The sequence below is a fragment of the Notamacropus eugenii genome, chromosome 1 (assembly GCF_028372415.1).
Source record: "Notamacropus eugenii isolate mMacEug1 chromosome 1, mMacEug1.pri_v2, whole genome shotgun sequence".
Lineage (NCBI taxonomy): Eukaryota > Metazoa > Chordata > Mammalia > Diprotodontia > Macropodidae > Notamacropus > Notamacropus eugenii.
In genome coordinates this window covers 441,196,605-441,223,662 of record NC_092872.1, presented here as the reverse complement: position 1 = coordinate 441,223,662, position 27,058 = coordinate 441,196,605, and the positions used below count along the sequence as shown (strand labels likewise).

Sequence of the window (27,058 nt, the reverse complement as noted above, 5' to 3'; positions counted from 1 at the left end):
AATACATGTTGGTGAAGTTCTGCAGAGCCATTTCTCCCTATTCTTCACTTTTACTGAATCAATTATTTGCTGTCATTGAGACCTATAAACCTTATAATACTACTACTACTATTCAGGAATTTTTCAGGCTACTATCTTCTTTTCTTCTTCTCCAGTATTAATCTCAAAGGTTTGCCATCACTTGCCCCTCTGTGTTCTCACTACTCATCTTATGCTAAACTTTTAATTATGTGAGTTTATCCTGTGGCATATGTAGTTTTGACTCTTAAATAAACTGATGCTCAAATACATGCTGACTGAGAGGATGATAAAATACTTACCAAGCCCATGTACCACTTTTATATTGCACCTTGCTGTGAAATCCAGCAATGATTTGTATCTAGGATTCTTAATCAGATTTTACTCACTACTGTGGAATAACAGCTATTTAAGTTCCTATTTAGTAATCCTCAAAGATATTATTAAAGTAGAGAGAAGGGTTCACTTGAAATAATGCAATAAGGATGGACTGAAGAAATTGGGACTTCAAATATCTGAAAGACTACTTTATAGAAGAGGCATCAGACATGTTCTTCATGCCTTCAGGAGGCAAAACTGGGTCTTATGTGAGGAAGTTAAAAAGCAAGCAAATTTCTGCTTAATATAAAGAATACATTTCATAACAATTATATCTCTCCAAAAGTGAAATGCTTTTTGCTTGATGAAATAGCAAATTCCTTATTACTTGATGTATTCAAGCAGAGGCCAAATGAATCTTTCAGAAATGTCATTGAATTGTTTCATGTAATCAGGAAAATACTTTGACTAGATCATATCTTAGGTCTGATTCAACTCCAACATTCATTGAAAATTACTTGGTCACTAAAAACAAATATTTCCATTTGAATAAACTTTTTATAGGATGTTGTTCACCAATCCTAACAAATTCCACTCTGTTTTTATTCTAGGAAATTAATGCAAAGGCATACTGATTACTATCTTATCATTCTTTTTTTAAAAAGTTCCTTACAGATCTACATTATACCCAGTTTTCATTTTAGATAACATACTGAAATTTCAGTATGTAGGTTTAACTGAAAAAATAGAAAAAAAATAGAAAAAAATAATCTCCTCCTTTATTACATTTGGTTCAAAGGAAATATTTCCAATATATTGTGTCAAACACTATCCCAAGCCAGACATCGTTTAAGGGATATTGGACTAGAAGATGAGGGATCGGAGTTCAGGTCCCAGCTGCAACTTGAGGCAAATTCCCTTGTTTCACTTCTCCTTTTCTGTTACCTATGTAAAATTAGTGGTTTGGAGTAGGCAACCTATAAGTTCCTTCTAACCTTAAAAATTTTGCGTTCTAAGGTCCTTTCCAACTTGAGCTTATCCTATACGTTAGAGGCAAAACTGACTAAACTTGTAACTTAAGACTCCAGTTAAAGTAAATAAAGAACCTGATTGAGTTTTGTTAGAAAAAAGCAGTGGGTTTCATGGTTAAGCTCAAATTATACATGCCTAAAAGTCCAGAAAGCCTATATATTCTTTTAATGCATTTTGTCTTAAAGCACAGACTTCTCCTTTATACTGCATAACCTTTCCATTCAGTCTACCAGATGTCTGTTGCAGCCATCTGAATAAAGGGAGAGGAAAACTCTTTAGGTATGACATTGATCTGACATGCTATCACTGTGATTGCAATCATCACTCTTTTGTAGTACTGTAAATAAATTTTCTATACTGTTTTATATTGCAGACTCCTATTATACTAAAGAATATTTAAAGACAAATTTTGGAAGTTAAAATTTTGTTAATGGAAAATTCTAGCAAAGGTGTCTCGCCTATTCTAAGAGATTGGTTTTTTAAAACCAGTAATTTTATCTATCATCCTTTCCCTAAATAGCCAAATTAGTAAACCATAATATTCAGTATCACACTGTTGATTCATCCAGCTTCATTGAATGAATCAATGAAAAAACATTTGAATGCTATTTGCCAAAGATTGTACTGAGCAGTAGGGATACAAGTTCAGAAAAGAAAGACAATTTCAAGGAACTTAAGTTCTAGTGGGTGAGATAGCACATCAAGGGTCACCAGGGGGCTCTTTGGTCATTACAAAGATGATGAGGAGAACCTTAGAAGAGTCGATTGATACACCATCTATAAATAATTCCAGAGTAAGAGAAGAGACTAAGGCAGTTGGTGTGTCTATGGAGGAGATGACTGGAGAGTCCGGAGTGAAGTGAAGCATAGTGGAGGCTTTTCCTGAAATAATGATCTGGGTAGAACCATTTAATACTCAGCAGAGTGAGGCCCCAGGATGGAAGTTTCTCCAGGGTGGCAAGGCTAGCTAGAACAACTAAAGAGGAGATATTTGAAATGCCAGGAATGAAGTGCATTCACCCCATATTCTGCCAAGTAATCTTGAGAGTATAAGGGGGCACAGTGGGGGCATAGTGTAAATATGGCAGCTCTGTTGACTGTAGACGTGCAGAAAGTTAGTGCATTTTCCTTGATATAAAAGAGCTTCTATGGAGCTTCCATTTTATTTTCTGTAAAGTGTGTAATTTCTGTTTTCCCAATGAGAGGCAGTGTGGTATAGGAGACAATACACAGGACTAGAAGTTGACCTAAATCTGAGTTTCAGTCCTTCTTCCCATTAATTTTATGATCTTGGGCAAGTCTCTTTGTGACTCACTGTCTTTATTTGTCTAATACAGATTTGTGTCCAAACACCTTGCCTACTTCAAAGGGATATTGTTGTCAAATGATATAAAATGACAGTGAGCTATAAAGTTCTCTATATATCTAAGTATTTATTACTGTATATCTAGATCATTATTGTTGTGTAGCCTGAAACCTACATCCAAATTTTGTGTAGTTCCTTTGGTTGTGTTTTCCTTGACATGTTGCTAGATCCAGGTATTTCTGTCTAGCAACATATGGACTCTTAGAATGTCAGAATTGGAAGGAGCACAGTGTCAGAGATGGCAGAGACTTTAAAAGCTATTTAATGTAACTGCCTCATTTTAGATGATGAAACTCAAGCCAAGAGAACTTAATCTTTCATGCAGTGGATTAGTGACAAAACTAGGAACAGCACCCAAGTTTCCTGATTCTCTTCATTGAAAGACTTTTCCACTATATCATGTTTCTTTCTGTAAAATTTGCCATGGAAGATATTTGATCAAAAATTTTTACCAAATCACATAAATGTTCGCTGTAAGAAAACTGTATGGGAATACTGAGAAGATGGAGTAGGAGATTTCCTAGGGTAGCTCTCTCTCTTCCACATAGACTAGTTAAGAAATTGACTAATTAGTTAACAGATTAAGAGCTGTAAAATATACAAATCAGAGGATTTGTAAGAAGAGGAAGAGTAAAAGAATCCACCCCAAGGTAATTGTTGCAAAAAGTCACTGAAACCCAATTTATGAGCTCATAACTTTTGGCACTTCCCCAGTGCCTCCACCCCCAAAATCACAAAGGGTGTTAACATAAAGGGAAGATATAATAAATGCATTGTTTATAGACCATAACACAATGATATTATTAATAAGAAGAATAAATATGAGCAAAAGATGCAGATCTAAGCTAGAGACTGACTAATAATATTCAGAATAATAAATGAGTTAAAGAATAATTACTTATTAAAGAATATTTATTTATTAAAGAATAGTTATCTTAAAGATAATATTAATGAAACAACATATCAGAAAAGCTTAATCCAAGCAATCCTTGAGTGAAATGTTAATCTCTGAGAAATTATATTGACCAAATAGAAAAAAAGGGATAAATTCATTGAGCTTGTAATTAAGAAGACTTATACTAGAAAAAAATCACTTAGCCTTAAACAAATACAAAAGAAATTTAAAATCAGAGGATAAAAAAGACCCAGAGAATTGATAAAATTGATAAGAGCTAAGTATTATATAAGTATGTTATGTAAGTATTATATATGTAAGTATATATAATATATATTACATAATATATATTATATAAGTATTATATAATATGTAAGTATATTATATGAGTGTATACTAAGTATTAGTATAAAATGAACAAAATAAACTTAACAATCTTGATTTTTACATTGATTTTTTTTAGCAAGAGTGAAAAATCAAATCACCTATATACATATATATATATATATATATATATATATATATATATATATATATATATATAAAATGGAAATTCACAGCACAAGAAATAAAATTATCAAATACTACCATGTACAATTTATACAATAAAACCTGAAACTGGTAGTTTCTAGAAAAATATAAAATATCCATAGTAACAAAAGACAGAGATGTTAACTCAGTTTCAGAAAGAAAGACAGAAAGAAAAAAAGAAAGCCATAGACGAATTGTTGAAGGGAGGAAAAAGCTTCAGCCAGGTGGATTTCTAGGTAAATTCTGTGAAACATAGAATAATTAATGAGTAACCTATGATACAAAATTATTCTCAATAATAGAGACAAGAAGCACTCTGCCAAGCTTTTTTTATGAGACATTTAGGGTCAAGATATACAAACTAGAAAAATAGAGTGCAAAAATAGAGTTACATAATAACTACATTGCATATTGATACAAAGGTTTAAAATAAAATACTATGGGCATAACTACGGCAATGTATCCAGAAAATGCTTCTGGAAAATGATGGTTTAACATCAGAAAAACAGTCATCATAATAATATAAACAAAGAATACAAAACCAAATAGTTATTTCAATAAATACTGAAGAAGACATTGACAAAATGCAGCATATATTTGTATTAAAAAAAAAAACTTCTTGAAGTACACGTATAAAAAGATCATTCTTTAATATAATGAAAGGCATATATTTAAAATTAAGAACTAGCATTGTTGCTGGTGGAAAAACCCTAAAACTTACCCATATACAAATGGATAAAGCAAGAGGTAACCCCTCCCACCCCTGTGATTTGACATAATTCTAGAAAGCTAACTACAGCAATAAAACAAGAACAAATTAAAGGTATAAACACAGGCAATGATGAGACAAAATTAACCTTGTTCACAGATGACATGACGGCATACTTGGAAAACCCAAGAGAATAAGTAATAAAATTAAGATAATTAATAGCTTTAGCATTATTGAATACAAAAATAAATCCACAAAAATCATTAACCTTTCTATATAGTACCAATAAAAACCAGAAACATTACCCCAAAAATCCATTAAAAGTAACTACAAAATGCATAAACACTCTGAGTTAACCTACCAAAAACATGCTTATAGTATGGTACTTATATAAATAAGCTGTACTGTAATATGTAACTATAATAAACTGAAAATACTCTTTACAGAAATAAAAGGAGACAAGTATTTGGAGAGCAATTTACCTTTGGTTCACATCAATATGATAATAATAACAATACCAACTAAAAGCAGCTTAGTGTGGTAGGAAAACTAATGAATTTGGCTTCAGACAACTAGGATTTAAATCTCATCTGTTACCTTCAGCAAATTGCTTAACCTCTCTGGACCTCCATTTTCCTTATTGGTAAAATCAGGAAGTTTAAATTAGATGTTCTAATCTTAAGGTTCCTTCCAACTCTTAAGTCTGTAATCCTATCATTCTCAAATGTATCTGTAGATTTAGAGCTATACCATCAGATTTAAAATATTACTTAGTGGACAAAATAAGGAAAAAAAAACCACCAAAGGTCTAAAATCTCAAGAGAATTAAAGGGACAAAAGTATTAATTTTAAAGGGGGCATAACATTATGAATGGTTACTATCTATACCAAAATAAGCTCAAAATGAATATGTAAACTAAAAAATTATGCAGAGAATTGATTAAAATCCGATATCTTTTACAGCTATAGCTTTCATATAGAGAATTCTTTTTTTAAATTAAATTTATTTATTTTTGTTTTCAACATTAATTCCCATAAGGTTTGAGTTCCAAATTTTTCTCCCCCTCCCCCACCCGAAGATGGCATGTAATTTGATATATATTCAAATTAAGCCTATTTTCACATTAGTCATGTCGTAAAGAAGAATTAGAACCAATGGGAGAAACCACGACAAAGAAGAAACAAACAAAAAAGAGCAAATAATGCTTCGATTTGCATTCAGACTCCATAGTTCTTTTTTGGATGTGGACGGCACTTTCCATGAAGTTGTCTTAGATGCTTGTATTGCTAAGAAGAGGTAAATCTATCAAAGTTAGTCATCACACAGTGTGGCTGTTACTGTGCACAATGTTCTCCTGATTCTGCATACTTCACTCAATATCAGTTCATATGAGTCTTTCCAGATTTTTCTGAAGTCCACCTGTTCATCATTTCTTATAGCACAATAGTATTCCGTTATATTCATATACCACAATTTGTTCAGCCAGCCCCCAACTGATGAATATCCCCTCAATTTCCAGTTCTTTACCACCACAAAAAGAGCTATAAATATTTTTGTACATGTGGGTCCTTTTCCCTTTGTATGATCTCCTTGGGATACAGACCTAGAAGTGGTATTTCTGGGCCAAAGGGTATGCACATTTTTATAGCCCTTTGGTCATCGTTCCAAATTGCTCTCCACAGTAGTTAGATCAGTTCACAACTCCACCAACAATTCACTAGTGTTCCAATTTTCCCACATCTTCTCTAGCATTTATCATTTTCCTGTTTTGTCATGTTAGTCAATCTGATACCTCAAGGTTGTTTTGATTTGCATTTCTCTAATCAATAGAGATTTAGAGTATTTTTTTCATATGACCATAGATAGCTTTAATTTCTTCATCTGAAAACTGCCTGTTCATATCCTTCAACTATCCATTGGGGAATGACTTGTATTCTTATAAATTTGATTCTGTTCTCTGTATATTTTAGAAATGAGGCCTTTATCAGAGATACTAGTTGTCAAAATTCTTTCCCAGTTTTCTGTTTCCCTCCTAATCTTGATTGGGCTTTGTTTGTGAATAAACCTTTCAATTTAATGTAATCAAAATTATCTGTTTTGCATTTCATAATGTTCTCTATCTGTTGTTTGGTCACATATTCTTCTATTCTCCATAAATCTGACAGATAAACTATTCTGTGCTCTGGGGAGAGAATTCTTAACCAAACAAAGGATAAATCAGATCATAAAGGATAAAATAAAATGTTTTGCTACATAAAATATTTTTTTAAAAAACTTTTGCTTGAATAATATCATTGAAAACTAAATTAAAAGTCAAATGGCAAAGCATGGAAAATATTTATGTTGAATATCACCAATAGAAGTTTGACTTCTCAGATACTTGGGGAAATGATACAAACTATAGCACCAAGAGCCATTCTCCATTAGGTAAGTGGTTAGAGGATGTGAAGAAACAATTAAAAAAAAAGAATTTCAGACTCTAAATGACAACATGAAAATGTACTCCAAATCACAACAATAGTAAAGCAAACTAAATCTATTCTAAAGTTTCACCATATATCATGTCACTTGTCAGAGATGGAAACAGTAAATGCTGAAAGAGCTGTAGGAAAAACAGATGCACACATCCACTGTTGGTGGATTGTGAAGTAGTCCAACCATTCTAGATATCAACTTGTAGTTATGAAAGGACAATAGTTAAATTGCACCTCTCTTTTGACCTAGCAATTCGACAACCGGGCATCTATCCTAAGAAAGTAAAAGACAAAAATAGATCTGATATATACCAAAATACTCAAAGAAGCATGCGTCTTGATAGCAAAGAAGTAGAAATAAAGTATGCCCATTTATTAGGATGTAGCTAAAAAACATGTAGTATGGGTATGAAAGAGAATATTAATTTGTAGAAAGAAATGAAAACATTAGAAACTCAGAAAATGTGGAAAGATTTATCTGAACTGCAGTAGAGCAAAAAATAAACAGCAACCAAGAACACAATATACACAATGGCTACAACAATGCAGATGAAAAGACCACTGAAAAAGGAAGTGAAGCCTGAGTAATGGGAAAAAGCAGTGAACATCTTGAATGATGTACTTCCTCCATTATAGCAGAGAGAAATGGAGAATTTACTTAGAATATCATATACATTGTCAGATTATGTAATGTTATCAGATGTTTTTGCTTAAATATATTTTTTCTTGTTATAAGGGAGGATTTACTTATAAGGGCATATAAAATAATTGCAGTTTAGCCAAAAGGCATCAATAAAATACATTTTTGAAAGAAAGAAATCAGATGCCTAGTATGAGGGTTTTAAATATTGTTTGTTAAAACCAATGTACTCAGTTTAATTATTGCTGATTTTACAGTGTCTTACTCTATAAAAAATCATGCACAATTAGCTGTGGTTTTGCAACAATATTAGCCATTAAGATAGTTGCATTTTCTAGGGCAAGGTTGCTGGGTATTTTTTTTTCCCCATATTGTAAATCCATGTACTCTTGTTGTGGGTATTTTTTCACATCTTCCTAAAGAGTAGGCATATGGTGGATAGAATACCAAACTCAGAGTCAATAAGACCTAGGTTCAAATCCTGCCTAAAAAACTTGTTAGCTGTGTGATTGTGGGCAAATAAAATAAACTGTGTTAGCCTCATTTTCTTCATCTGTAAAATGGGGATCAAATTAGCACCAATCTAGCAGGATTATTGTAGGAATCAAATGAGATAATGCATGTAAAGTGTTTTGCAAATGTAAAGTGCTATAGAAATGTTAGCCACTGTTAGCTTCCTATCATTCACAAATTAACAGGTGACAAATCCCCACACGACAAATACAACTTGAGAATTCAACAAATTAAAACAGGAATATCATCCCAGACAAAACTGTTACTCATAATTGTCTGATCATAACATGGATCCCTTTAAATATGTGTGTGAGCGTGTTAAAAAAAAAAAACATATCCAAGTAAAACAAACATATTTGCCATGTCAAAAATTTATGTCTCATATTCTGTACCTTGAGTCCATCACCCTCTCCTTCAGGAGGAGAGTAACATGTTTCATCATAAGTTATCTGCAGTCCTAATCCATAAAAATTTAAGAAAAACTTTTTTAGAATGGATATTACCATAAGCAAATGCTTATTACAATATCTTCAAGCTATGTTGAATGAAACTTTCAAAATGTAGAGACCTTGTGAAAGAAATCAAAACCTTGTGAAGACGGGATAATGTATAAATCATATCCACCATCCTGTCTGCTAGCTCACATGAGCTACACAATAGGTCTGTGAGGCACAAAGAGAAGTTGGTATTAACTCTGTTTTGCTGATTAGGAACTAGTCTCAGAAAGCTTAAGAGTCTTAATCAAAGACTGTTGAGTTGGAAGGAACATGAATAAATGAAGCATTTATTAAGCATTTACTGTGTACAAAGCACTGTGCTAAGTACTGAGGTTACAAATAGAAAAACATGGCAGTCCTTACTCTCAAAGAGTTCACATTCTAATGGAGATAACGGATATGAAAGGTTTCTACTGCATCAGATGATGGAAAGGTCCCATGGTCCTTAGGGTGCAGTGGAAAAGCACATGGTAATACCTCTTTAATGTTGTTTCCACTGGTAAAATACTCATATCTTTTGTCTTACCATTTGACATTGCCAAAGACTTTGGTGGCAAGAATGTTCTTTTCTGGATCTTTAGTAGCTGTGACTTTAGCACCTTTGGGAGAAGTTGACAGGTTACATCTCCACAGAATTTGCTTCCCAGAATGGTAGCTCCAAGGCTTTTGGGTTCAATATCCTGGGTTGCTTCCATCTGTTTGGTCAAGATGATAGTGGTAGTTTGACTGGCCTGGCATATGCTGCTTCTTGACTCTCCCTTGGGGTGCCTTGCTGCTTCAGACATCAAATATAATTTCACTCTTATGTATCTCTGCAGCATGAATCTTTTCTATAATGTCCCAACCTTGTCTAGCCTTGTCTTAAAGATCCTTTGGTGACAGGGAGTTTAGTATCTACTTTGAGGCAATTTATTTAATTTTTGGACAGCTCTAATTATTAGGAGAACTTTCCTTTTATGGGCCCAAATCATTCTCCTTTTTGTTGTTTTAGCTATTTTTTGAAAGTTTTTTAGTTCTTTGGTCCTAATTCTGCCCTAGGAAGCTAAACTGAACAAGTCTAATCTTCCACACAATAGTCCTTTTGGCATTTGAAAATAGCTATCACGTGCTAATCCCAAAAGTCTTTTTAAACTTTAAGGTGCTAGGTAACAAAAGTGGGCCTTCAACTTCAAGTCTCCTGACTCTAAATCCAAAATACTTTGAGAAGCTAATTTGCTTTTCAAATATTAAGCCATCATGAAACATCCTAGAAACCCATAAATACAGTATTGTATCAGAGAAATTTTTAGTTCATATAGAATGGTCATATCAGAGAATGAGTTCCTTCCATACTTGGTGGTCATAATGGAATGAATAGCTCTTTAAACAAGTTCTATAAGCTTCGTGTTTGAGGCTTACAGGGTTGAATCAGTTATACCTTTTTATGGGAAACCAGGGGAAAACTCAAGGCCAGATGCTTCAATGTTACAATTCAGACACTGAATTAGGTAGAAGGGCTCAACCGTGTTTTGGTCTGCTTCACCCTCTAGGTAACATATTTCATGTCCTGAAAAACACAGCTGCGTTGGAAAAAGGAGTGCTGATTAGATTTTCTAATGGAAGTAGGGGAGCCAGGGCTTTCTCTGTAGAACAAGGATCCTTCTGTTCTAGCCTTAGCCTACCAATATCAGTTTTAGAGGCTCCCTTCAGAACTGTAGATTAAAAAGATACCCAAAACAGGCTAGGAATTTTCAGTTCTATATTCTGAGCATGAAGAAGAACTTTATAATGATTAGAACTGGCTCAAAGCAGAATGGGCTGTTTCACTAAGCAGAGAGTTTGCTATCACTGGAAGATTCCATGAAGATATTGGGTGATGGTTTGATAACGCTATAAAAGAGATTCACATGTCAAGTAGGAGCTGAATAAAAATGGAAAAGAAAATCCTCTGACTTTTATCAGTCAACAAGTACTTATTAAGTCCTAGGCTCATCTTCTAATGAGAGAAAAACGTAAACAATTTTACAAGAGAAATACAGTGTAATCGGGAGGTCATAGCAAAGAGAAGGCACTGGCAGTGATGAGAAAAGGGGAAAGGCCTCTAAAAGAAGGTTGAATTTAAACTAAGATGTGAAGGAAGCTTGGAAGTAAAGTTGAGGAGAGGAAGCCTTCTAGGCATGGGGGACATCAAGCGATAAAGCACATATCTGTCAAGATATGGAGGTTTGTTTCCAAGGAGCAACAAGACCAGTGTCACCAGGTCCACCAGTCGGTGGAGGGGAAATATAAGAAGACTGGAAAGGTTGCAAGGGCCTTAAAAGTCAGAAGATTTCATATTTGATCCTAGGGGTAATAGGGAGCCACTGGAATTTTTTGAGTGTGTGTATGTGGTGAGGGTGGGGCCAGGGAGGTATGACATAGTCAAACCTATACTCAAAGAAGATCATTTTGCTAACTGAGTGAGAGATGGATTGCAGTGGGGAGAATTTTGAAGCAGGGAGAACAATCATATCGCTATTGCAATTGTCCAGGCATGAAATGATAAAAGTCTATATCAGCTTGATGTCTATGTGAATAAAAAAAATAGGGCACATGCACACACACACATACACACACACACACACACACACGAATGTATATAATATATGTATATATGTGTGTATAGAGATATATATGTGCGTATATACACATCCCCCCAACATAAATATATATATGTATGTACATATATACATCTACACATATATATGTATATATATCTCCTCCAACAGCTCCCCCACTCTGTCATCCTCACTTTTTAACTTATCTTCAATCTTGCTCCCTCAAGTCTCTTGCCACTCTTGTTCATCTTACATTTAGCTGCCAAAATGATTTTCCTAAACTACAGAACTGGTCATGTCCCCCACTCTCCTCAGTAAACTCCAGTGGCTCCCTATCATCTCTAGGATCAAATACAAAATCCTCTTTTTGATGTTTGAAGTCTTTCATATATTGACTGCCCATCTTCTCACACTTTAGTCCCTGCAACATACTCTTCAATCCAGTGACACTGGTCTCCTTGTTGTTCCATAAACAAGATACTCTGCCTCCTGGCCCTGGACATTTTCTTTGGCTATTCCCCTTCCCTGGAATACTTGCCCTCCTCATCTCTGCCTCTTTACTTCCCTGGCTTCCTCCAAGTCTCAAGTAAAATCGCACCTTCTACAGGAAGTTTTCTTCAAATCCTCTTAATTCTAGTTCCATTCCTCTCAATTATTTCATATTTATCCTGTATGTAGCTCATTTGTACATATTTGTTTGCTTGTTTTCTCTAGTGGATTGTAAGCTCCTGGAAGGCAGGAACTGTCTTTTGTCTCTTTATATTTTTTCATCACTTAGCACAGTGCCTGGCATACAGTAGGCACTTAATAAGTGTTTATTGACTGACTGAGAGCAAGGTTCAGCAACATATTTGATCTGTAGAGTGAGTGCAAGAGAGGAGTCCAGGATGACACCAAGGCTAGGAGTGACTGGGAGAATGTTAGTGCCCTAGACACTAATAACGAAATTAAAAAGAAGGAAAGATAATGAGTTGTTTTGAGACATGTTAAGTTTGAGATGTCTACAGGACATCCAGATTGAGGTAGATGTCCAAGAGGTAGTTGGTAATATGTGTGTAGCTATGCCCTTTAAAACCTGGCCCCTTTCTACTTTTCTGATCTTTGTCCATTTTACCCCCTCCAACACACAAGCCCACCCTGTAATACAGCTATTCTTCACACACAATGCTTCATCTCCTGACTCGGTGCCTTTGCCCTGGCTGTTCCCTGTGCTGTTCTCTCTCCTCACCTCTGCTTCTCAGCTTCATGCAGGAGACCTTTCCTTACACCCCAACCTCCTCCCCTCATTCCTTTAAGATTGCTTTTTATTTATGCTACATATATATTGTTCTTGTGTATGTATAGAATATATGTATGCATATATATTATACATATATACATGTGTGTATGTATGTGTGTTGTCTCCATTAGAATGTGAACCCCTTGAAAGCAGAGATCATGTTCTTCCTTTTCTTTGTATCCTTAACTCTTAACACAGTGCCTAGCATATAGATTTAGTAAGTGCTTGATAATGCTTGTTGGATGAAGTAATAAATGTAACCATTTATTGAGTACTTACTGAGCTCTTAAAAAAAATACAAAAAATAAGACAGTTCCTTGCCCTCAAGGAAGTTATAATCTAATAGGGAGAAGATACTCCATATAGGGAAGTAGTGGCCAGAGGAGAGAATCAAAATTCCCTTTCTGGGAATGGGAATCAGAGGGATTGTGAATTAGACACATGGTCCAGTAGTCAGTTAACATGCCCTTTCTAAAAACAATAAGGAATTGATTTGATTACTTTTCCTAGGCAAGAGATGAAAATTCAGGGCAAGGGGTTAAATGGATGGCTTATCATTTGGAGCAAGAGTTCTAGAGCTCTGTGTGTTAACTTCTCCAGGAACTGGTGACACAGATCCTGGAGGTCTAGTGTAGGTGTCAGTCCATGTAGAGAGAAATATGGCATCAACGGCAGGGCAGGTGGCAAAATGATCTGGATGGAGATGACCTTGCAGCTCTGATATTCTATGATTCTAAGTGTCACATTACTGAGATAGCAGCTTCTTAGACTGTTGATGCAGGCTCATAGGGGTTAGATGACTTACAGAATTTAAAGCTGGAAAGGACCTTAGTTATTATCTAGTCCCTTATTCTGTGGCTCAAGGAAATGATATACCCAGGGTGACATGATTAAAAAATTAATGACTATATTTTGGGGATCAGTTATAGTTCACATTTATAAAATATTATAATTTTCCAAGTGTTTTACATGCATTATCTTGTTTGACACATTTGACAGCTTATCTCTATTGTGAGTTTTTCATGTTTCTTCTAACTTTTGCAATCCACAATGACCTCATCTTACATTTCATATGAACTATATACAATTCTTTCTTTCCTCACCTCTCTCCCTCTTCTCTCTTTCCTCTCTATCACTTCCCTTTCTGTCAGCTCCTTGTCTTTTCTCTGGTCATTTCTTGAGTTTTTGCTCCACAGCTCATTCTACAAACTTTATTTTCAGATACTGAAAGAGGACTTGTTTTTGACAGATTCTTCTGCCATGTACTACAAGTGCCCTGAAGGTGACATCTAAAATTATTAAATGAAAAAAATCTATAGATGTATATAATGAAGGATAATATAACAGCTGAGCAAAACTTGTAGTATTTCATCATGATTGACCTAATGGACTGTCAGCGATATCTCTCTAGGGGCAGATTTATCTTTTATTGGTCAGTGTTGACAAGCAAACTGTAGTCTGTGAGCAACACTTGAAGAATAAAGTGCTGATATAAAGTACATATTATATATTGACACTTCTAAGTTCACCTGATATTTATTTTATTCTGTGACCTGTTTATTTTTAATTATGTAATAAGCTCCCATCAAAAGTAAATGTTGAACTGAGGCACTAATGTGCTGAATAATATGAATAATTCAAGGCTTTTTTTTTTCTCCAAATACAATTTCATTGTTATTTCACTAATAAAGCAAAAATAGTGAAAGAGAATACTGGAAGAGGTGTTGAGATTTTTATTCTAGTTCCAGCTGTGTGTGGGACACTGGACTACTTACTTCCTTTCCTCTGAGCTTCAGTTTTCCAAATTTGTAAATGGATTGTCCCAGAGAAACATCGTCATTAATTTAATGAGCTTAAATAAGAAACATTTCAAGATAGTATTAACTTCTTGCCTTCAGTTTATACCAAAAATTCTATTCTCTATTACCAGATGTCATTTGGAAATTAAGAATAGGCAACTAGGTAGTGCTGTGGATAGATTTGTAAGTACGTTATTATGTTGGGGAATTTTTAAGTACAATGGAGCACCAGGCCTCAAGTCAGAAAAACCTGAATTTAGGTCTTCAGATGAGTATTAACCGTGTGACCCTGGGCAAGTCATTTAAGCTCTGTCTGCCTCATTTTTCTCAACTGTAAAATGAGTATAATAATAACATCTACTTCACAGAGTTCTTGTGAGGATAAAATATTTGTTAAGCAATTAGAACAGTATCTGGCACGCAAAAGGTGTTTGATAAATGCTTGTCTCTCTCCCTTCCCCCCTTTTCTAGATTGCTTAATCAAAGCTCAGTAATTTGGCTTTCAACAGTGGTGTTCCCTACATACTCAGGATAGCCACAAGGCTCCTTGCTAAGACATGTCACTTCTTCTGTAATTGAAATTTGGAACTTCTGCCTTTAGAGAAAGAGCAGCCTAATGAAGTCCTTGGAGAAGAGTGGAAAAGATGACTAAAACAAGTCCTGATGTTCAGTTGGTACTTCATCAAAACTGGTTCTGGTTATAGTAAGTGTAGATCATTTTAAAACAGAGTCACAAAATAGAAACTTACATGAAAAAAATCTACCAGGAGATGCTCCCAGATATATCAGAGGTTTGCCTAAAGACCCATACAACAACAATATTGTACTTATTAAACATGTTAAACTCATAATTTAATAAATTGTTATTTAATGAAGACATAAAATAAAAATATTGTATTTAATTTCAAATTTTGTTTTCACTTAACAGTAGCACAAGAAGGAATCAGCCAGCTCAAGTCCTTGCAAACTAATATTACTAAAATGACAGAGCGCTTAGTAGGATTAATAGCCTTCTACCACCACAGAATGTTTGGTCTGGGATAAACCTTAGAACAGAGAACATTATAACTGGAAGGAACCTTACAGAGCATCCAGCTCAGTTTCCTCATTTCATAGTTGAAGAAAGTAGCTCAAAGATTGACCCAGGGTCACACAGTGGGTGATTGACAGAACTGGAACTAATAATGAGATATATTGATTGACAGTCTCATATTCTTTCCATAGCCCTAAAGCTTTCTTAACACTTCTGAGGAAGATTTTAGCAAACCTACTGCCCAAGAGGGTAAACTGAAACAAGCTCGTTTGTATTGATGTTCGATATAAAAAACATTAGTCACCACCTACCCTAGTTCGCAGTCACTTTCTTAATCATAGTACAGTCAGAGTTCCATTCCCACAGAAGGGTATTCCCTTTGTAATTCTGCCCTAGGCACTCAACTGACTGATTTGAGGGGGCATCCCTCTCTTTTGAGAGCCTGCCCTTTTCAACAGCTGCCTAGAGAGGGAAAAGCACAGAGGCTGATAAACTAGTTGAACAGTCTGGATACCACCCTTCATTTTTTTTCCTGGGTAGATTTAAAATAACAGGAAAAGGATTCTTTTCTTTTCTTGTCTTTTTTTAAAGAGCCTGGGCAGGAGAGGGGATGGGGGAAGGAGTGAAGACTGTTCGTTGTAAAGCTGCACTGGTAGTGCTTTCTCAACATGTTACTCATGGCCCAGGGCCAAGTTGTGCATGTGTAAGAATTAAATCACTCAGCAAATAGAAAGCTTTGCCTGTGGTCACTTCTTTTATGGAATAAAGCCTTTACAACACCCCCTTTCATGCTCTGCCTCTATTAGAGACTGTTGAACACTCCTCGAAGCAAAGGTCAGCGATATAAATGCAATGAAGCCACAAAAAAAGTCCTGTTAACAGACCAATTGTGCTCATAAAAATCCACAAGCTTGAAATAAAAGACCTACAGTTTCATACTTGGAGAGGGAGGATTGAACTGAATCTTGATGCAGAGCCAGAAATTTAGAAAATTGAGAGTGAGAAACAAAAGGTTTGAGAGAGAATCTGTTCTTTGGATGTTGCTCATTGAAGACTTTGGCAGTGACTTAATGACCAGTTTATATGACTTTGGCTACTTATTATGTGTGTTGTATAGATTTTTAAAAAAATCTTTGATCACTGAATCATTAAAAAAACACAGAATGAATTCAATTTATGTAGTCTCAATTATTCAGGTGCGAATTATTCTGTTTTAGGACAATTCAGATCCTTTGTTTGGCCTTCTGTAGTCACAGATTTTTAGTATTGGAAGGAGTCTTAGAAATTATCCAGTTTTGATATCCTGGAAGAGCCCCAGTCGGAAAACATTAATTCAAACCCTACCTTTACAACTTACTAGATGTGTCATCCAAGGCACTTAACCTCTCTCTGGGCCTTAGTTGCTTCATTTGTAAAATTATAAAATGCATTTTTAAAGCTTTAACTCTGTTTTCTGTGATTTCTAAAGCCTTTGAGCTCTAGAATCTAGAATGCTTTGATTCTAAGTGTTGATTCTCTAAAATCTCTAAAATTGGGAATCCTGTTTAGTATAATCAGGGAGATCGAAAATGTGCTTAATATCTCAATACTTGTGGTGTTTTTATTAGAACAATCATTTAAATTATTTCTATAGGATTATTAAAATGGCTATCAAAGTGAACTTAGCCTTATTTTCATCATCTCTAAATTAGAGATAATATTTGTAGTATTATCAACCTTGTACAGTTACAAAGAAAGTACATTGTGAATTATAAAGTTCTTTGTAAAGCTCTGCTACTGCCTAGCTCTATTAATGTGGGCAATCCATTTTGGTTTGGGGCTTCTGTTTTTTCCTTTCTAAGGGTAACGAATTTAGGGTAGATAATCTCTGAGTTTCTTTCATACTCTAAAATTCTATGTTGGAAGGTCTCTTTAAGTTCTGATATTTCATAATTTTTGAAGCACAGATCCTCTCTACATTTATCCCTTATTTTAACCATAATCAATATGATATATCTATGCATGAGACACAAATTCTAAGCACCTTTGGTATTTAGGGAAGTACATAAAATCAAAGATTATTAACAAATATTAAATTTCATATCCTTGCTCCTGTGATTTTATACAAAATATTTTTTCTTTAGAGCCTTGCTTTCCCCTAAAAAGGGAATTTAATTCCATGATTTGACATTTTGATGTCAGATCTGCTTTTAATATTGCCCTCTTCACTAGCACAACACATACTTTATAAATCATTATGCAATCAGCAAAGCTTCTTTGGTTCAAAAAAAGGGTAGCTTTATCATTGAAAACATTGGGCCTTTGTGCTAAACATTCTTTGCTCTTTTGAGAGTGAGCAATCTAAAACATATTTAGAGGGAATCCATCTATTGACTGAAATTCTTCATGTTCTGAAAGAACATTCCATAATATCAAAAATGGCTTCAAACATCTCTCTATCTTGACATAGTCAAATAATTTTTAAAATGTTCACTTGTACACTGAAAGGTAACTTGGATAAAACATTTAATGGCAAAAGAAAAAAATCAATTAAGCTCATACTTCTAGAGCCATTAAATAGCATATTAAAGATTTAACCATAGTATAATAGAATGCCCACGTTGGAAAGGACCTCAGTACATAGAATGTTAGAATTTTCTGAAAGGAACCCTACTAGTCATCTAGTCTTACTCTCTTACTTTTTAGAGGAGGAAACTGAGGCCAGCAGAGTCACAGAGTGACTTGCCAATGTGCTAGTCATTAGCAGAGCCCAGACCAACAGAAACAACTTACACTTATTTAGCACTGCATCAGCAGAGGCATGTGGCCCCTTTGTAGTCTGCCACGCATGATATAGTTTTGGGTATCATATTTTAATAAGGAAATTGGAACGCAACCAGAACAAGGTGAACATGACGCTGAGTGTACTAGACACCATACCGTATGAGGATTAGTTGACAGAATAGGAAATTCTAGGCAATAGAATACATGACTTAGGTGTGGCATGATAGCTGATTTCAAGTATTTGGAAGGCTGTCTTGTAACAGAGGGATTAGATTTGTCCGCCTGGCCTCAGAGGCCAAACTAAGAGCTGTGGTGGAAGTTATGGAAAGACAGAATTAGGTTCAATGTAAGTAAAGCATCCTAATGGAGCTATTTGAAAGTGAAACTAGCAGCCTTGGGAGACAGTGAACTCTCCATCATTAGAGGTCTTGAAAGGCTGAATGACCACTTTTAAAGAAGAGGTATAGGTTAGTTCTATCTGTTTTTGCTTGTGACTAGAGAATTACTTAAGGTCCCAAGATGACTGTGATTCTTTAATACCCTCATTTTATAGAGGAGTAAGCTGACCCAGGGAGGAAATTATGTCTTATTTCTTTCACTTTCAGGAGAATGACACAAATGGTACAAAAGGATGGAGACTTAACCTGTGATATCATTGGCATTGAGATCTTCTGGGTTAGAAAACACTCTCTACTAGGGCAGGTTGGCACCTTCTCTGCATTTAGCCTTAGAGTTGCCTAAGGCACTGAACTCAAAGCCACATAGCTGGTGTCTGAGGTGGTACTTAAACCCAGATCTTCCTGGCTTCAGGCATAGTTCTCTGTCTACTCCAACACTGCCTCTTGATATCCATAATACACATATCAAAGCTGCACATTTACTCTATCCTCTGACTGAATGTACTACATTATATCCAAAGCTATTTTGAGAGAGTAGGCATGAGTTGATAAAAGACAAACCCAAATCACTGACCCCTTGAATAGATCTTAACTCTGTCACATTCACATTCACATTTTTCTACCAAAGTTGATCAGTGGTAAGATATAAAAGATTTCCTTAGGGAAAGAGTAGTTTCAATACAGGTTGCTTCTAACTTTTAACAGTTTGTTCCAACATATTGATTGTAAGTTGGTTACTGGATAACTCTCTGTCCAAGAAGGGCCATTTAATCCATGATGCAACTGAAATGGTACATACAGTATATAAAACTCTTTGCAAACTTGAAAGTGCTAAACAAATCCAGATACAGAATGCTAACTTGTGGTTTCATCAGTGAAGGGAGCTTATGGTGAGAGAATTCCTCTACCAATTCATGTTGGCACCTTCTTGGAACTTAAAAAACTTAGAGTTGCCCAGAGCATGGAGAGGTTCTATAACTTACCTGGGTTCATATTGCCAGTATGTGTCAGAAACAGGAGCTGAAACCATAGGATCTGAACCTCACAGCCAGGCCTTCCTGTGAGGGCTGAAAAGCCAGCTCTCTATCCACTATGTGATGCTACCTCATTTTGCTAGATAAGCATCAGTTATTGTTTTTGTCATTTGCACTATTATTTTTCTCTCTGAGTCAAAATCTTGTGTCTCTTCAGAGTGTGACCCTGAACTTCTCATATGCTAGAATCCTATTAAAGTCCTTATAAGTCCTGAACCCTTTGAGCCCAAAGCCCAAATATTTAACTTCACTACATCCCAAGGGAAGCAAAAAAGGTTTAAGGACTGATGACTAGGCAAATCTCATGACAGCATAGCAGATTAATTCCACCAGTATTTGTGTTGAGGTGGGGGGGGGCTGTGATACCTGAAATTCTGATGATGGGAATAGAGACTGGTCAGGGGCCTAGCCCATTTTTCAGTAGCAGTTAAGGAGGGGTAGTGGGTGCGGACGCAGGTAGCAGGGGCCATTTATATATATGGATTTTTGGTCAGGGAGAGACTGCACCTGTTGTTAGGAAGCCAACATGAATGAACAGTTTCATTGCACTCAAAGGACTATACACATGACAGCCCATTTACTTCTTTTTAATAGATATGACACAGTCCCAGAAAGTAATTTTTTGTATTTGTCTTCCGTCAGATTTTTATCAGTCAAAAAACCTTTCTCCCATAGTCTTTTAATCATCTTGAAGGCTCCTTTGATAAAATGTTCTTGATGTTTGTAACAAAAGAGATGTGCCTTCAGCAATTTTTCTGATGTGCATGAAGAGATGATTTTTTCTATACTTGAGAGCCAGAGGTTGCTAGCTGTTTCTGGCACTAATTGCATGTTGTCCTATTCCAAAATGCCTCCTGTAAGGGTCTAAATATCTACTCCACAAAGCAGATTGATGTGCCTATATAACTGTTATGTTGGTAGTTTTGCAGAATGCTATTTGGCTAAAGCTGTCAGGGATTTTTGAACTAGAAAAGTTGGGTTACTCCCTATATCCTCATTTCAAATGCTGCCTCCTTTAAGAAGCCTTCCCTAGTCTCTCTGTCTCCTGCCACCTTGGTAATGACCTTTCCCCTCAGACCTCACAAAGTGCTTTATTGTGTCTCTAATATACTTATCATGTTGCATTATACATTACAATTATGCTTAAGTCTTGTCCCCCAACTATATTGTACAATTCCATGAGGGGAGGACCTATATTTTATGTAACTTTTATATCTCCCACAAAGTCTAGCATAGGACTTTGTACACAGTAGGTTCTTAATTAATATTTGTTGAATGAATGAAGGCAATTTGAATGCTCTACAAATAAAATGAGTTAAAACGTAGTGCAGCCACTTGAGAATAGTTGTATTGCCTTATCTATATGGACTCTTTAGTGGGGGAATCTCCCAAAAGGTCCAGGAGCCTGTAATCAGCCTCAATCAAAGGGGAAGATCATGGAAGACCACTGCAGGGAGGGAGTGAAACTCTTTTGTGGCATATGTCCCTCTTCTCCATGTGCAGCAATGATAACCTGTGTGTTTTGTGGAAAAAATCTTGCATACTGTGAAACCCTCTGTAGATGTGAGTGATTATTAAGTCTCATATGTGACAGTAATAACATTCGTATTTATAGTGTGCTTTTGCTCTAAACTCATACTTACATATGTTTGTCTTCATTCTGTCTTGTCAGATGTGAAATAGAATAAAAAACAAGTGTTGTATCTTTAATTTCTCCTTGTCATAAAGAACAAATTCTAATGAAATACAGGATGATCCAGGAAATAGATGGTTACTTATTAAGAACACAGAGCTTGGTAAACAAGGATCTTTGTGGAAAGTAGAGACCTTGTGTTCCATGAACATTCATTTTAAGCTGCCCTGGAATGCAGAGGATGAAGGTGTCAGAAGTGATTGGGATCTGCACACCAGAAGAGCTGAATGTGTTTAGTCACAAGGCTTCTCTACTCTCGGTTCATGAAAATCATTCCTAATGCTCCTAGTTAAATTTGTTTCCAATAGTGGGATTGTCTGGTATGGTCTGTTTAGCAATAAAAAAAAAAATTGAGATGATTTAGCTTTTGTTTAATTTCCCTGTTTTTCTTTGCAGCTCTGGGAAATGCCAGTGTAAAGTGGGTGTTGGAGGTTCCAAATGTGACCACTGCCAAGATGGGTATTATGGCTTCAGTGAGAATGGCTGTTTGCTCTGCCAATGCAATAATCAGTCTGTCACTTGTGATCCCTTCTCAGGTAAAGCATATCTTCACTCCAAGGTGTGAGCTTAGTGTTTAGCCTTTTCTTCTGTGCTCTCTGTGCAACTAGATTATTATCTCCTTGAGGGCAAGAACTCTAGCATTTTTTTCATATTTGTATTCAGAGTACCTATCAGAGGCCTTTGCACCTAATCAGTACTTAATAACTGAATCAATTCATAATATTTCTTCTCAACTAGATTATAGTGGGGAGGCAGGGTGGGGAGTGAGAAAGGACTCTTGTCTTATACTTCATCTCTTTCCCTCTTCAGTACTTAGCATGGGAAACACTTAAATAGTATTGGCTGTTACTAGCTTTGATCTGTATGATTTCTGGGCTAACTTTCCCCTAAGGGTAGACGAGATTATTTGACCTACTCTTATTTCATTGTTATGATCTTCAAGTTACTGTCTACTCATCTAAATGTTGGAAGAGGATAGGATACAGATCGAATTTCATTGTTGGGTAACTATCAATGCAAATCTACAACTCTTCTACAATTTATAATTTGAGAGAGTTGTCTAGGAGCACTGAGGGACTGAGGGACTTGCTCAGGGTCACACTGAGAGGGACTTGCCCAGGATTACACAGCCAGTGTGTGTCAGAGGTAGGACTTGACCCCAAAGCTTCCTGACTCCATGGCTAGCTCTCTATCCACGGCACCACATTGCCTCTCCTGTACTCTGTAAGTGTTCAATAAAGATTTGTGGATGAATATGTTAACAAGGACTAAGAGTCAGATTCTTTTCTCTTTGTTAATTTTTTTTAATAATACGTATAACTACCACAGGAATATTATGATGATGAATAGTAGTATATCTAAAATCATTGGCAATCTTTTTCATTAAAAAGACCTGTCAAAAATAAAAAGTGTTACCAACAATATGATTAAAACCTTGTACTTATCTAGTGTCTTCTGGGTAGTAAACACAGTATATACTTACCTTGTTGCAGGGCTGTGTTTGTGTCTTTTAGGTTAAAGCATTATATCTGAGAATCCCTATCTCTTAGCTCAATTCCTCTCCTTATTGCCCTGTATCTCATTACTGTAAAATCCAGTTGGGGGAACAAGTTAGTGAATATACATAAAATTATTATGGAGGAAAAATGCAGTTTTTACTTTGGAAGCAATTCACAAATATAAGTAAATCTACGTGATCCTTTCCTTTTATTTCTTAGCCTCATTATCTTTTTAAGACTGATTAAAATAGTGCATGGTTCTTAAGACAACTGAAAATGCACTTACAATTTATTTCTTATGCTGAGGATATGTTTTTTAGGAAGTATCTTTTAAAGCAACTATCTGGATCATTGAATTAATTTACAATACTTCTCAACTAGATTGTAGTTGGTTATATATGTATACGTTATATATGTATATCATGTATATATGCATATGCACATTTTACAGGCTAATTCTAACATTTCCTGCTTCAAAGTTTATTCTTGCTCTATGTTCTATATCTCTTCTAGCTCTACATCCTATGGTTTTGTAACTAGGAGTAAAGCAAGGAATGGGTGCATCACTGAGTTAATTTGAATTAATTTGGGGAACCATTTAGGGAACCTTCTAAATTAATTTGGGGAAATTTTTAGGGACTAGATTACAGGCTGAAATTTTTTTCCTTTTAATAACTTTTGCAGCTTCCTGAAGGTTATGTACTGACTTAATACTGTAGAGATCACAAGCAAAATGGCAGATTCCTCCAAAGTGAAAATACTTGCAAAATTCCCTTGCTTTGTGCCATCAGGTGCCACACCTACAGAAACAGGAATTTGTTTTTCCTACAAATATCAGGTGAAACTTGTACATTTTGAGCCAGAAAGAGAATTTCTGAGAGGCAAAGATGAAGGAATACTACCACTTTCTCCAACACTGCCAGCTTTACTTAAAATTTGTCTTTCAATGGAGTTTTCCCATTACTGATGTGCTGTGGCTGCCCCCTGGTGGCCAATAGCCATACTAACAAACATTGTTTACTTCAGGCTTTGCCTGGAATATACCTTCAATTTTAGGCTAAAAAGCAGACGGGAAAGAAATTTGCAACCTTGAGCTAGTGCCTTCCCCCTAAGAACTCACAGCACTTTCATATATCCCATTTTATCTTATTTATCTTAACAATATCCACTTGTTAAATTAGAGGCATGATTATAGATTATAGATAAAAATCCATTTAAAAACTTAATGTCACATCCAAAAGAAGAGGAAAAGGAATTATGAGGCTCCCCCAGAACTGAAAAAAACATAGCAGATGTAATTGCAGAATTATTGTGAATGATCTTTGAAGCATGTGAGAGATCTTTAATGGGCAAATACTGTCCCATTTTTTTTAAAAGGGAGGAAAATGGAATCTTTACCTAGAGGTCAATGAGTTTGACTTTGATTCCTGGCAGAAGTCCTGGGATATATTATTAGAGGAAGGATTAGTGAACTTCTAGAAAAAACAAGTTTTATTAGCAACTTGAATATATTCATACTTATCAAATTTGTATATGACAAAAAGCTAAGAGGGAGAGATAACACATGTGAATGACAGACTGAATAGATCTTGAAAGGCTAGAATGTTGGGCCAAATCCAGTAAAGAATAAATTTTTAAAATTCTACTTCGAAAAAACTGAGATGGGGAATTTTAGTTAGATATGAAACACCATAAATAATTTTATAAACTGCCCAAATCACAATTCCCATTTTATCTCTACCTACCTGGAATAGCCCCATCATACTGAACATTGGTACTCAGAAAGAATTCTAATACTCAATATATTCAATGATAATAATAATACTGTTCTTAACAAGGGCAACATCTCCTGTAAATCGAGATATGAAGTGGACAAAGACTTTTAAATACAGCATATGTTGTTGAAGATTGTATCTAATAGTATGCTAACATCCAAAAAGCATTGTTGCTATTGTTTATAGTAATAATAATTACTTCTGCTTGTAGAATTATTTAAAGTCTGTCCTTAAGAGTATCCTCTGAGGGAATTTAAAGTATTATTCCCATTTTACAGATAAGGAATCTATAAATCATGGATAGCCTCTGAGGTCCCTTGTAGTCCCAAATTTATGATCTTAAATTTGAAATGGAATACTTTTTTATAACATCCAAGACAAGAAGTCATCCAGTGTCTGCTGTCAAGCCATGGAGAACCACTTTCACTGGAGGCCATATGTTCTACTTATGAACCACTTTAATTATTAAGGTGCTTCTCTTTGTGTCAAGCTAAAATCTTCCTCTGTCCAATTTTTCCTAATTGTCCTAAATTTTGCCCCTAGGACCAGGAAAAACTAATCATTTCTTTTTCCATAAGAAAGCCCTTCAGATTCCTAAAGACAATCAACATATGCTCCCTAAGTTTGTTCTTTTCGAGGCCAAATATTTTTAGTTCCTTCATCTGTTCATGTATGATATACTCTCTAGTCCTCATCTTGTTCTATCCTAGTTGGCTTCCTCTGGGCATGCTCCAGTTTGCCACAGTTCTTCATAAAATATGGTGCCCAAAATCAAATGCAATATTGTAGGTCTGATCTGACCAGGCCAGAATAAATAGGACTACCACTTCTTTCATGTTGGAAATTCTTTTCTAGTGATGGTTAAGTTGTTTGGGTGCCATGTTGTTATCCTGTTGAGTCACTGAGATTTCTAGCTATTAAAACCTCCAGGTCTGTTCCAAAATCTTGTCTAGTTATGCATTTCTCATCTTGAAATTGTATAGTTGATTCAAACCCAAATGCAAGATTTTATATTTATCTTCTCCCCACCCTCAAGAGATTGTAAGCGAGCACCCCTCTTTCACCACTAATTATTTAACCACTTCTGAATCTTTTGAATAAAACTATTAACATCCCCATATTTCTGCATCTTTACTTTGAAAACAGTATGGGATTTCTTATATTTTGGGGGAGGAGGGGAGGGACTGAAATCCTGGTATAATTTATCTATGGGATTTCCCTTATTTAACCATTCTAGTAATCCTGTCAAAAAGAAATGAGGTCAGGCTATCAAGATTGTCCTTAAACCTATACAGGCTCTTAAAGATCACACCTTCCTTTCTAAATGCTTGTAAATCAATCCCATTAAGAATTTGTTTTACACCAGGTTTGACCCTAATAAGAGAAATGAGAAGGCATCTCCTTTTCTTCTTTGCAAAGTTGGGAGATAAGAATTATGAGTATGGAACACTTTATATGTTTAGTTTACCTTTGCTGAAGTGCTCTTTTTCTCTCTTTTTTATTCTTTGTTATAAGGTCTGGCTATCTGAGTGGGGAATCCAGAAGGATGTATTGGGAAATGAAGGAGATGTAAAAATTAAAATATCAATCAAATCTTTTTTTTTAATTGTACATTGTAGAATTTTGCAAGGACTGTTAAGGACGTTGGTTTATGTTAGGGAATTCATTGTCTCAGATGAATGTATATATTATACAATGATTACAGTAGTATAAATAAAGACATTAAAAGCCCCAAACTAAAAATAAGTATATTGGGCAACATTGGCACCAAATTATTAAAGTAAAGGTACACAAGCTTCCTTTTCGTTAGCAAACAATAAAGTTCAAAAGTGAAAAATCAGAAGTTTAAACTCCATATGAATGAGGAACTGGTAACAGGGTATCTCGCTACCTTAATAAATTCAGATCTCTAGAGCCAGACAAACTAATCCCAGGGTAGAGAAATAACTGGCAGATGTGATATGAAACCCATTTTAGTTTAAATGGTTTTGCTTGTTTGGCTCATATTTGGGGGATTATACTATATGTATGAATAGTACAGGGGTGGGGAGGAGATGTATATAATGTGTTTGTTGAGATACATCTGCTATATCAAAATACAGCAAAAAGATTTTTAATTTGAAAAATTCCCTTTTTCCTTTTTTGAAAATCAGGTTACTTGTCTATCTTCAATCTTGTCATTTTGCATAATTCTTTAGAGATAACTGGTATTAGC

The 27,058-nt window shown here is 35.3% G+C and overlaps 1 protein-coding gene across 1 annotated transcript in view; it reads left to right on the top strand.

Annotated features, from left to right (window-relative positions):
• MEGF9 (multiple EGF like domains 9) overlaps positions 1-27,058 on the top strand; it is a 120,077-nt gene that overhangs the window by 80,033 nt on the left and 12,986 nt on the right. Inside the window, exon 3 of the mRNA XM_072631765.1 lies at positions 21,966-22,105. Coding sequence (XP_072487866.1) covers positions 21,966-22,105 — 140 coding nt within the window. The remainder of the gene's footprint in view (positions 1-21,965; positions 22,106-27,058) is intronic.